The sequence below is a fragment of the Diabrotica virgifera genome, chromosome 3 (genome assembly GCF_917563875.1).
Source record: "Diabrotica virgifera virgifera chromosome 3, PGI_DIABVI_V3a".
In the NCBI taxonomy this organism is placed as follows: domain Eukaryota; kingdom Metazoa; phylum Arthropoda; class Insecta; order Coleoptera; family Chrysomelidae; genus Diabrotica; species Diabrotica virgifera.
In genome coordinates, this window is record NC_065445.1 from 166,975,082 (window position 1) to 166,989,214 (window position 14,133).

General features: G+C 35.7%; 1 protein-coding gene across 1 annotated transcript in view; it reads left to right on the top strand.

Moving 5' to 3' along the window:
• The window catches only part of LOC114329458 (facilitated trehalose transporter Tret1-like), a 197,539-nt gene that overhangs the window by 131,414 nt on the left and 51,992 nt on the right, over positions 1-14,133 (top strand). Inside the window, exon 2 of the mRNA XM_028278573.2 lies at positions 8,614-8,725. Coding sequence (XP_028134374.1) covers positions 8,614-8,725 — 112 coding nt within the window. The remainder of the gene's footprint in view (positions 1-8,613; positions 8,726-14,133) is intronic.

Below are 14,133 nucleotides of genomic sequence, written 5' to 3' on the forward strand. Positions count from 1 at the left end.
CAAGGTTCCTCCTCCTTGCACACTAAGCAAAAGTCTTTGTTTGTGCAATTTACTGCCGTGTGCCCATTTTTCAGGCAGTTGTAACAAAAAACCGCTCTACTTTCTTCTTTGCAGTTATATGTATTATGACCGAACTTAAGACACTTGTAGCACCGTATCGGGTTGTGCCTCTTTATGACTGGGCATATCACCCATCCTACCTTTATCGCCGTACTTCCTCAACTCCTCAGCTTTGGAGGGTCGTACGGCTATTGTGGCTACTTTCTCCCCATATTTATTTGTCCTGAGGAGGACTCTTACATTAACTTCCTCCTCTGGGATGTCCAGGTAGATTCTTATAGATTTTTTTGGGCATTTTCATTAACCCCGGATCTAAACGCGTTATCGTGAAATACATTTCTTTTCTACGTATTGCGGTGTCCATACCAGTCATTTTTTGATCAAACTCCGTTATTAATTTTTGTGCAGCCCCCTGCCCTTTAGTTTTACTAGTAGATCTCCTTCGTTTGTTTTCTTTAATTTCTCTACCTGTATTCCCATTTTCCCTATATAAATTGTTTCTCTCATCTCCGTTAAGACTTCAGTGTACTTCCTTCCTCCTATCTTTATTAGGAGGGCTTTCTCTTGCTCTCATTTTCTCTCTACACCTATTTCCTTACCTCTTATAATTATTTCCCAGGAAATATCCTCGCTTTGTCCTGCGTACTCGAGTACTTTTCGTATTGTTTCTTAGTTCAGATCGTTTCCAATTACCACTCGTACGACCGTTGGGATTTCGCTTACACGTTTCATTGCTTTTACTGCCTTCTCTGCCATGTCGTATAGGCTTTCTCCCCTCTCTTTTCCAATCCTGGCCACAAAGGTATACCAGGTTGTCTTTTTGTTATCTCTTTTCTTGGAGGTCTCTAAATAAGTACTCTATTTCTCTTTCCTCGCCTTTTTCTAACATATCCGCTAGATCCTCCCATGTCTTCTTTAAAATGTTTTCTACCCCTTTATCTTTAGTATTCTGTTGGGTTATTAGTAAGCTTGTTTTCTTTTCAGCTGACTCCAGTAGCCCCCCTTGTTCCCATTTTGTTTTCGTAAATACCTTTTCCTCCCATTTACTATTGCATATGCTTAGGAAAAATTTTTCCCTCCCCCCATATGTAATGCCTTTGTAATTCTTTCTTGTTCTTCTTTCTGTTTTTTTCTTTCCAATTTAATTCACATTGTTCACATTTTGTGTCTTCATGGCTTTTGTTGATTTCGTCTATGCTGTCGTCTATTTTATTGTTGGTAGATTTTATAATCCCAAACAGTTTTCTTATTTCGGTATCCATTCCCTCCCCTAGTTTATCGCTTACTTTCTCGAATAGTTCCTGCAATTTTGTATTTATTTTTTCTTTTCTTGTTTTCTTTTGAGAATTTTATTCTTTGCTCTAGTATTTCCCTCTTGAGGTCATTTATCTTCTCTACGCTATCGCCCTTTCTTTTTGTTATGTTTATACTCCCCCATCTCTTTCTTCTTCAAGCAAGACGGTGGCTAGCATATTCTCTTGAAGAACATTTCGACATCCTTCCTCCATTTCTTCTGCATTTGCCTGCGATTTTTCCTCCCCTATATCTTCCTCATCGTTCTCGCTGTCTTCTAAATGGATTGTCTCCCCGACTAATGTTGACTGTTTTTGGATAGTCGACCTATTCATTCTCCTTCGTTCGTTGTGCGTGCTTAAGAGTTCTTTTTCGAAACTCGTCATTTCTTCTTCTCCATCCTTTCTAAAGTCTTTTGGCGACTGTTCTCGCCTATTCGTTTTTAAATCGTTTTCCTTCTTATTTTCCTGTATGTTTTGCCTATGTTCGTCATTTCTCCCTATCGTTTTTTTTTTGTGTTAATCTATCCATGTAGTTCCCACGAGTCGGGACGTGCTACACGTCCGTCGCGGCAGTGCGCCCTTACCACGTTTGAACAAAAAATATTAAAAGGTGCTTTAACAATCGGCTAAAATCATTTTAGAACATTTGTAATAAAAGACTCTGTATCTCGGTAAGGATGAATATTTTATTTAAGTGTTTTGTGTTAAAATCTTCGTATTTTTTGCTAAGGTTTCTCCAGTTACGATATGGAAAATTGAAGACCTTAAATGCTAATAGATATAAGTGCCACTTTTTAAAAATTACCTTTTATTGTGGCTATGTGATCTATGTCGCTATGCCAATGCACTTCTAAAACATCTATGTACCAAACACTCTCCAAACGGCTACAAAAAATTTTAACAGATTTTTTAACAGTGCTTTAGCATAGGGACATATATCACTTAGCAACAATAAAAGGATATTTGTAAAAAGTGAAACTTTGATCTATTATCATTTCAGGTCTTCGATTGCTTATGAAATACCCTGTATAAGCAACCCTCCGCTAAATTATGAACTTAATGTTGAAAATATAAGTAGCAAGGTACTAGGTCTCTCCTGGCAGCGTAATGAAGTTCACTTTTTCATATTTGCCCCTATTTCACCAGAACACACTTCTCTAGACACTAAAAGAACGGCTTTATCATTTTTTATCAACGAAATATTCTCCAGATTTTCTGCATAAAGTCTGCACTTCTCTAAAGAAATTCTTGAACTAAAACTCTCAAAAACAATTTTTAATAATTATATATTTGCAATCTAAACCCATTTTTGAACTCTAAGCGCCGACTCCACTTGCGATTTTGTAGTCGCGCGATTGTTTTGTCGCGAAGATTGAACACATTGTTTCAAATACAAGTCAATCCACGATTATTTAGTCGCAAATTAAATTGAAACAATGAAAATTGAAACAATGTGTTTAATTTTCGGAACAAAACAATCGCGCGACTACAAATTGGAAGTGGAGTCCGGCGCTAAAGGCCCTCCTGTCCATAAGTGGTCGATTAAGTAACGCTAATATACCTGACGAACAAAAGTATTTCATAATTCTTCTTCTCCATCTTCTGCGGCACTACAGCCTAACTAACATATTATTATGTATTAGTGTGGTGCGAAAAAAGTCAAATTGTTAATTCCGTGTCGCTATAGTGCGGAAAAGTTGCGATTGGTAATTACAAGAAAAACAAAAAAATAATTATTCAAATTAGACTTTATCTTCCGATCCCGCAACAGGCCTAAAGATTATGAAAAAAATGAAATTTTACCTTTTTTCCTTGGCTTTTTGCCCTTGGCTTTAGTCTGCCCGGCTTTTAACACTCTCCTTGGCCCTAGCTCTCTAATGTGTTTCCATTCTCCCTACTACTTGAACATTTTGAAGCACAGGACTAAACTAAAATAATAGACTGGAATGTTCCAAAACAATCTTCTCCACCACTTCCTCGAAGAGTTTCAAATGAAGATATAACTCCTTGTATTACATCGGACGAAATGTCAGACTGGAATGTACAAAACTATCCCTGCTACAAGCCAACTTATGAGCGCTGTCTAAAGTTGGCCACGGAAGCATCGTCTAATGCTAATGTATGTGGGCCTCAATCAAGAGATGGATGCATCAGGACAACACTTAAATCAAGGTCCATGCTGCCAGATTTTACCAAGAAATCACAATGCACAGTTGGTGTTTGAGAGCTGGACACAAAAAGATGAAAAAGAAATGTACATATGTAAATAATGTAAAAAGCACACACTCATTGGTTGGTTAGAAAGAAGGGTGCGTGTGGAGCTGGAAGAGCAACCACCCTCTCGTTTTGAGATCTGGGTTGTTTAAATATTGTCATACAATATCTAAACAAGCGAAGAGCTTCACAATGTAACAAAAAAATGAGATAACTAAATGTTTTTTAATTTTTCAAAATCATCAAAAATTTCAAATTTTTATAGATTTTGATTGATCTTGCGGGATCGGAAAATATCTGTTAAATGCGTAAAACAATTTTTTTAGTACTCAACCATGTGAAGTGTAAATAAACAGGAATAAAAAAACCGCTAAACGCCGTAAAAATGAGTGGCGCATACAATATTCCAGCTACAAAGGTCTGATATGAATATTACGTGGCGCGAAAATGTATTTTCATTTTGATGTAAAACAAAATTCTTGTTTTATTTTAAAAGATTTTTTCATAATATTTGCCCAATTTGAAGTATAACGCGCCGCAAAAGAGTAACTTTGATACAGTTTGAATTTTGAAACTCTTTTGTGGCGCGTTTACTTCAAATTGATATGGTCTATTGATTTGGTCTATTTACTGTTTTCCTGTCTCTTCTTGAACCGAAGATATATACCGCCAAAAAATATGCCGTTTTGTACCTACCAAGTCCTATGTACTTAAAAACGCAGGAGTCAGAGAACGGCGGGGAAAAACTAGAGATAGGAAAAAATGGAGAGAAATCGTTAAGAAGATAACATAAGCAAAAGGGACTGATCCTCCTAAGAAATAGGATCTAGAAAGCTTACGCGACTTAGCCCCATATCGGGGTGTACAGTCACTATATATATATATATATATATATAAGTCCTATAGCTGGCTTATAGGTAGTCAAAACTCACAAACTACACCGGTTCTGAATCGGCCCTCACCCCCTCTTCAAACACAGAAAAAAAAATTCAAATCGGTTTAACTTTTCCACACACATACATACATACATACATACATACATACATACATACATACATACATACATACATACATACATACATACATACATACATACATACATACATACATACATACATACATACATACATACATACATACATACATACATACATACATACATACATACATATATCCACCAACATTTTCCCTTTTTTAAATAAAAATTAACTCATACTTCTGAGCTCGGTAACTTTTGAACGGTATAACCGATTTTCAAAATTAGACATGCGTTGGAATGGTAATGATCAGTACTATTAGCAGCCGCAAAGGTCGGAGTTAAATTTTCGAATTTTTTGGGAGTTTTGGGGACGAGGGCGAAAAACAGACCCTAAATAGGAAGGGCCGTAAAATCCACACCCTTGGACCAAAATGGATGCTTGACATATGAATGGGTGAGTCTTTTCCTGAACTTTAAGATGAGGGTTGGCCCAATTTTCAATTCAGTTAGATTTAGAAAATCGAAAATTTCGTGTATAATATATAGTGTCGCGTGTAGGGGGTGTAGGTGTGCGCCACTGGCGAGAACTGCCAGGTATGTTCTCTGGTAATTTTACTATAGCGATAAATAAAACGTACTCGAAGGATAAATAAAAAAGTTTGAAAAAAAGGTAAAATTTCATTTTTTTTCTTAATCTCTAGGTTCGTTGCGGGATCGGAAGATAAAATCCGATTTGAATAATTATTTTCTTGTTTTTCTTGTAATTACCAATCGCAACTTTTCCGCACTATAGCGATACGGAATTATCAACTTGGCTTTTTTCGCACCACCCTATTATGTATATTCCTAAGTTTGAATGTAGATTTTGATGGAATGTGCATAATATACTTTTCACGCGGTAAATACTATTAAAAAAACATCCCGCGACGGACCCAGATCCAAACTACTGGCGGTCTAATATTTCATTTATCTAGAATGTCTGATAGTCCTGTCAACAGGGGGGGTACAACGGCCTCCTTTATTCAGATGGCCATACCCAAGTTTATTTTATGTATTTTGACCCGTAGAACACGAATTTTTTGGGTAACAGTTGATCCGGATATCGATAAGATTGTTATAAATGAAGAACTTGAGGAATTACATAACAGCGATTTCTAGATAAACAAAACATTTTTTTGTATATTTTGGGTAATTTTAAACAAAAAATGTTCTTACAAGTTTTTCGTAGGATGTAGGAACTTTAAAAAAATCGAAAAATTGCACTTTTTGAACCCGAATACCTTTTGATTAAAAAAAATAGCAGTTCTGCTTATGTTTGAAAGTTCGGGTCACATTATATCGGTTTTGATTATCTGCATTGCTAAAAATTTATTTTTTTATTGTTAAAATAAGCTATAAACACATAGCGTTTCCCGTGGACAATACATGCGTTTTAACGCATGCTACGTAGAAATTGTCTCGCTTGTACTTGTTCGCTACTCTACCTACTCGTTCGATTTTTAATGGTAAATCATTGAAAACATCACTCAAACACTATATGTGTTATAGCTTTGTTTAACAATAAAAAAATAAACTTTTAGCAATGCAAATAATCAAACGATATAATTTGACTTGAACTTTCAAATAGGATAAGCAGAATTGCTATTTTCTTTTTTAAACAAAAGTTATTCGGGTTCAAAAATTGCAATTTTTTGATTTTTTTAAAGTTCAACCGCGTTTATCTCGAAAACTATGCATCTTACAAAAAAAACTTTTAGATTTTTTGCTTAGAATGACCCAAAAAATACAAAAACATGTTTTATTTTGCGAGAAATCGCTGTTATGTAATTCGTCAAGTTCTTTGTTTATAACAATCTTATCGACATCCGGATCAACTGTTACCCAAAAAATTCGTGTTCTACGGGTCAAAATACATAAAAAAAACTTGGGTAAGTCCATCTGAATAAAGGAGGCCATTGTACCCCCCTGGCGACAGGACTATGATGGGCATGGGCATAAACGTGTAGATAAAATAGAGTGATTCATAAAGGATTTTTTCGGTGGCAGTTCAAATCTGTTAATAATCACCTTCGTGTGTGCCCAGCTTTATGAAACATAACTCGGCTCCTACGGGAAGCGGGGAAATTATAATGATTTAAAAAAACTAAGGGGCTAAAGCTAAAGTGAATTATAAAAACAGGGGGAGAGCTGCTCGAAGACTCCGGAAAAATATTGGCGTAGTAGTTATAATTTAGTGATTGGACGAATTACTTCGCCAGTTAGGGTTTTTAATTTTACAACCATTGCTCTACCGTTAGAGCTGGGTATTAGTTAAATTATCTTTCTACCTCTTGCAAGGTTCTAGCAGGTGGCAAACGCTGTCGTAGTCTTCTGCAAATTATGTCCCACAAATGTTCAATTGGGTTAAGATCTGGACTATGCGGTGGACAATTCAAAAGTCCGAAGATTTACCTGTTGTAAATATTCGGTAACATTTCGTGCAACGTGAGGTCTTGCATTATTGTGAATTAGCGAAAACTGTTAAGAATATTAGGAGCCGATTGCATGGTAGCTAATCCTTCACTATGTAAGGTCACTGCTTAAACACACCCATTGCGGGTCAAATTCTTTGTAGCGCGTTCCCTTTCCACCAAACTACAAAAAATATTACGGACTTAATTGAAACAATTTTTGACTATTACCAATTTGAAATTTATCAAATTCGTAATTGTTTCTTAGCCCACGTAGGCTTGGATATTAAACTAAACAGAAAATGAGGATTTATCGACGAAAAACATGAATAGTTGTTACAGTGCCTAACTTTTTTATTTTACAATATAAGCGAATGAATCAAAAAATAGAATGTTAAGAATGCCTAATGCTACAATCGACTTTTTAAGAAATTTACCATTTTATAAATGCTAGAACATTACACAGGGTGTTATGAAATTTAAGAAAAAACACAGTATCATTAGTACACCCGGTATACAAAGACAATTTACCTGTCTAGCAACAACATTATTACAGGGATATTGATAAAGAATAAGGCTATCCTCCTCCTCAGTCGTTTCCTCATTGCTGAGTGTCGTGATTCCCTATAATACGAGCAACTATCTCTTTCCATCGGCTTCTGTCCTGAGCTTCACTGGCTTTCACTGGCTTTCTGTACGTGATCCGTCCATCGAGTCGGTGAGAGACCTCTACTTCTGCGCCCTTCAACGTTTCCCGAAATTATAAGTCTCTCAAGATTATCATCACTTGATCTTGCAATATGGCCGAAAAATTATTTTAAGACGGTGGAGAGGCAAATAAACAAGACAAAATAAGACAAGGCTATAAAACATTTAAAAAAATAATTAAAATCGGACAAGAGGTTTAGGAAATTAGAGACATCAAAATTGTCCCATTTTTGGTGGTGCGCTAGGGCCTCCATGTACGGACTGCAAAGTGCGGTCACTGCAAGCAGCATCATGCGGTCGCCGTTGGGCGATCTGCAGTTTCAATAAAAAATTATCATTTCACAATTCACGGACCGCACATGCGGTCCAACTGCAAAATTGCAGTTGATTTGCGGTCGAGTTTCGCCGTGCTGTCGGCAGCAAAATGAGGTTGGACACGTCACACACGAACCGCATGGAGCAGTCTGCAGCCAGACTGCAAACCGCGTCTTTTCTCTCGAGAATTCCGATTAGATCATTCATCGTTCCAGTGTTGTACCACGATACAGCATACTATGATCGTGCTTACTATCAAGAAAAATGCAAAATATAGCTGATTTGGATGATGATTGGTTTATAAATGAAACTAAATCACATGAATCTATATTTATGGAATTATTGATGTGAAACATACAACCGCAACACGACCGCACTCGTGCAGTTGTGTCTCGACTGCACTCTGCAATCCGTATATTTATGGAGGCCCTTAATTTTGCTGCTTAGTTTATTTATTTATTTTGGTAGATGTAAGATCCTTTCCCAAAAGTTTTTTAATTGTATCTGTACTTTAATTTAAAATTATTATTAAATTTATTATTATTAAATTATAAATAAAATACTATGAAATTAATTTAAACTTTTTTTCCAGGTTACATCAGAAGTTTTTATCTGCGTATATACTACGTATCAAACTGGAAAAAAATGAAATTCAAGAAAAAGAAATTAAAACCGACAAAAATGTTTCACTTTTTCTAAAACAGGTAAATGATTTTTATTCAGGAAGTCCAGAAACGCTTTTTACAAAAGTAAATTACAAAAGTCCAGATCATATTTTAGCGGTGATTTAATAATGCAAATCAAATCAACTGAACTACTAGCCACAGAAACTCAACACAAAATTACTGGCAGCATTATTTTATTATTTTTTTTAATTTCGTACTTTAAAATGTGTATTGATATGTTTCACTTGTCAACGTAAGCCAGATAGTTAAGATTAAATTATAAGTGGGACTAGTGTCTGTGGTTTCCACACTAGACACCAGATACCAGACACCAGATACTTTCTCATTCTCACATAAATATTCCTTCTTTCTTAAAAAATATATTTTGAAAGCGGCTTCCGATTTCAGACAAATCTTCAAATAGCTTATGTTTTAAGCGCTATGTTGCTCTCGCGGTGCATAGGACGAAGGCTGTAGTAGGAATTTAGAGGTTTCAGAAAGAGAATACATTTCTTGTTAGATGTCCGGTTCACATTATTCCAGTCCAGTATGCATAAAGTTAATCCAGTACAGTTGGAGTGGATCATATAGCCCACAGTATTCCAGTCATTCAAAAGCTGTTAGATCGGTAACACTATAGTGACAATACTTTTGTGTCATAATCAAGAACTGGATTAGCCGTCCACACTTTTCCAGTGGCGCTGGAATGAGCGAGCTTGAATGAAAAATAGTCCTTCAACTATAACCGACAACATTCCTAGATGGAATGAAAAATAGTCCGACAAAAAATAGTTAACTGGACTGAATTAATTAGTGAAATGTTTCATTAGAGTACAGGTTCACATTATTAAAGTGGCATTCCACGACTCTACAGGAATTCTGGACTCGAACCAGATATGGCGTACAGATTCTTGGTAAATCGACGTTTTCAGTTTCTCCCCTTCGGGGGGGGGGGTTTTGGGGAAAAGCATGGAAGCATGGGTGTAGGAGTGGCAAACTTTTTGCATATTTGCATAACCAAGAAAAAAGGAATCATTTTCATAAGGCTAAAAGTACGCAGTGATGGAAAGAGTACGCATACTGTTGCTCTGACAGGACTTGTTTTAGGAAACTGCCACTGGATTTCAACATCATACATAAATAAATCTCCTCATTTTTTTATTTCCTGTTCATTTTTCATTGCTTCTAAACTACAAAGATATCACTTTTCATACTCTCCAGTACTGTTCACACATTTTGCTTTATTTATTATACTCGTATACTTATAACTATAAGTTTTTTGAAGAGGTGATCTCGAGAAGCTTACCTTACAGGAAAAAGTCAAATGATAGAAGATTTATAGAACTGGAGGGATATCGGAGAAATGAGTTCATGAAATCATGATATCGACATATCTGAAACAGGTTAACAACTAAGAAAAATAATGTTATAGAGTGAAATTCGTCATAAATTCATAATAGTATACTATGCAACGAGCATTTAATGCTGGTCACATGAGGGATACGAAACGAGCCGTATGCGGCGAGTTTCGTATAGAGTACGAGCTTCATAATGATAACACAGCCCAACCAAAGAAATTTTTTGTCTTGCTGCCGAAAAAAAATCAACTGATTTTAGTTAATTCATATGTCCTGATTCCAAAAATACAAACCTTTCCTTTGTATCAGCTCTAGTTTTCGAGATATAACATACTCATCAAATACTTAAATATTATTACATTTCTGTATATTCCACCACTATAATTGCAATATGTTTGTAAAAAAACTTAACAAATTCCAAGACAAATGGGCAAATGTACAAAAGGACATATCAAAACTATTTTGGTGTTCATTTAGGAGATCAAGATAAATCCTGGGCTCCATATGTTGTGTGCAAAACTTGTCTTGAAAACTTGCGACAGTGGACGAAAGGACAACGAAAATGTTTAAAGTTTGGTGTTCCAATGGTATGGAGGGAACCAAAAATCATTTTGACGATTCAGCAAAGACCATCCTAACCTTGGTTCAGCAATAAGACCAATTCCACATCAGCTTGAGCAGATACCCATTCCAATATTTAGCAGTCTACCTACGCTACCAGAAGATAATGTCAAAATTTTATCTGACGAACTACAGACTAATAGATTTGAGGAAGACGACAGTGATTTTGAAGGGAATTCAACACGTCCTGAGCGCTTTACTCAGGAAGAGCTAAGCGATCTTATCAGAGATTTAAACCTTCCAAAGGACTTTTCCGAGTTGCTTGCCTCCGGACTAAAAGAAAAGAATGTTCTTCACTCAGACACCAAAATTCTATACTACCGTAATAGATAAAAAAACCTTTTGCCTTTTTTTCTCAGCAAGATTACATGGTTTTTTATAACAATATTAAAGGACTGTTAGAAGAAATGGGTGTATCGGAATATACACAAGATCACTTGGCGACAAGTGTGTCCTACATAATAGCAAAAAATATGGAAGTATATCAGTTGGGCATTAGAGTGGAAGAAATGCTCAACAACTTTAACAAACACGGTTGTCATATGAGAACTGAAATACCTCTACAGCCATTTAGACCGTTTCCTAGAAAATCTTGGTGACCTTAGTGAGGAACAAGGGGAACGCTTCCACCAAGGTATCAAAACGATGGAAGAGAGGTATCAGGGGAGATGGGGCAATCACATGATGGCAGATTACTGCTGGAGTCTTCGAAGAGACCGTCATTTTAAAGCCTTACAAGAAAATTATATAAAAGGAAGTTTTTAGGTGACGCCGAATAACACATTTTTGCTGCGATGCTGGTAAGGTTAGATGGAAAGTTAAGTTTTTTTTTGGCAGATATGTGTCATGATTTATGTAAGTATATTGTTGTACAATACATATCTTACTTTTTATTCGTGTTTTGTTTATTTCATGGGTAGCAGCACTACATATATGTTGGTAGTGCTGCGTTAAATTAGTGTTAGAAATGTGATCTTTTGTCGTATTTTCTGAAAACGATCTGATGGAGCAAATCTGGTGGCATTTTTAGATTCAGCAGACCCAAATTACCTAGAAACAGTCAAAAAATTTCCGGCAGCAAACTGTGTGTTTACCAGTGTAATTAAATGCAAGTTGTTTACATTATTTTTCTATGATCATTCACAACAAAAAAATGTATGCAAATTTATTAATTTTGTAACGCAAACAAATTAAGTATAGTATTTTTACTACAAAAGCGATATTACGTAGGTCAAAATTTTTGACGTAAGAGAACTGTCAAAACATTAGAATGTGACTTTTCATTATTGCCATGTTTATAATAAATATAGCAATAATGAAAAGTCACATTCTAATGTTTTGACAGTTCTCTTACTTCAAAAATTTTGACCTACGTAATATCGCTTTTGTAGTAAAAATACTATAGTTTGACAGTTTGTTTACATATCAGAACTATCAAAGCGTATGTATTCGTATTCGACTCGCCATTGGTCACTGCGCGTGTACCACCTTTATCGCGAATGCCATATCGCGATTCTATTGATTAAAAATCTGTATCTTAATGAAAATCTGTATCATAATGAAGTTTATTATGATAGAGGTAGTGACATCATAATTGATATATTATAGTATGAGAATAGAAAAATAGTATTTTTCTATTCTCGTACTATAATATATCAATTATGATTTCACTACCTGTTTCATATTGAACTTAATTATGATAGAGATTATCATTACGATACAGCTTTTTAACCAATAGAATCGCGATATGGCATTTGCGATGAAGGTGGCACACGCTCAGTGACCAATGGCGAGTCAAATAAATACGCTTTGAGAATTCTAAATATGTAAACAAACTGTCAAATTGACAAACTACTTAATTTGTTGGCGTTACAAAATTAATAAATTTGAATATATTTTTTGTTTTGAATGATCATAGAAAAAATCGTGTATACAACTTGCATTTAATTATCATTATGGAGCTCGTACTCGCCGCTAGGCGGCTCGTTTCGTGTCCCTTATACTCGCTTCATAGTAATCATCATTAAATGCTCGTTGCATTATATACTAGTAAAGTTTTCATATTATTGCTATTGGGCAATATTTTTTTAATGCAATTCCTTAACTGTCTACCACTTTACTTCAAGTTCGGCAAAATTTAGGCTATGTCCATTTGCCTTTACTTTCCGTTGAATTCAACTGCATTGAATACGCTTAGGGTCTTCCTCTTCTTCTTCCTTCTTGCATGTATGCTTTAAAGCGTGTTTCTTCTTTAATATTAGCCTCCTAACTTGTTTAAATTATCGCACCATCTTTTTCTTGGTCTGCCAATACTTCGTTCATTTGGTGACTTATCTCGTGCTATTCGTACTGTCCTAATTCCTGCCATTCTGCTAATGTGTTCGTTCCATTCCCGTTTCCGTTTGGCCACCCTCCATTTATGTCTCCTACATTGCATGATCTTCTTAAGTTTTAGCATCTCTCCCTATCCAACAGACTTTTTCCTGATATTCGTCGAAGTATTTTCATCTTTGTTGTTTCTAGTAGTCTCCTCGTTTTAGACGTGTCAGGTCTTGTCTTCGCCGTGTATGTCAATATAGGTCTAATTGCTGCTTTATAGATTCTGGCTTTTGTGTCTTGTCTAATGTGTTTGTTCTTCCAGATTGTGTCATTAAGAGATCCCGCGGCTTTACTTGCTTTTAAGCTTTGTTGTCTTACTTCCTCTTCAACATCTCCGTAACTGGCTCTATGTAATCCCAGATATCTAAACTTTACTTCCTACTTTATTATTTTCCCATCAATTTCTATTTTACATTGTAGTGGGTATTTAGATGTCATACATTTGGTTTTGCCTGCTGATATTATCATATTGCATTTCTTGGCTGTTGTATTGAAGATGCGTGTTAATCTTTGGAGATCGTCTTCTGTCTCGGCGATTAATGCGGCGTATACCATACCATAATATTTGGATTTCTTTGTTCCACATTCTGTAACCATGAAATTTACGTACTGCTTCTCTTATTTCGTCCATTATTATATTAAAGAGCAGAGGGCTTAATTAGTCACCTTGTCTGACTCTGCTTTGTACTGGTATAAACTCCGTTAGTTTTCCATTTATCTTTGCCTGTATTCGATTATGGAAGTAGATGTTTTCGATGGTTTGTATAATATTGATTTTTACGTTTCTTCTATACAGTAAGTGTAAGACATCTTCGACTTGGATGCGATCGACAGCCTTCGACACGTCTATAAAATATAGATATGCTGGTTGACGGTTAGAGTCAACAACATAAAATACTAGTCACATTCGAACCGCATTCTGGAATATCCTTTCAGCAGTTAACGTAGCTACTCGGTCAACTGTGAATGCAACTAGAATAAGCATGGACCAATAAACAGGGAGATATTAACAGAACTTCAACCACGATTTTCTAAGTCCTGCCCTTTGCAATAATGGAAGGTTAACAAAAAATACTTACAATTTATGGA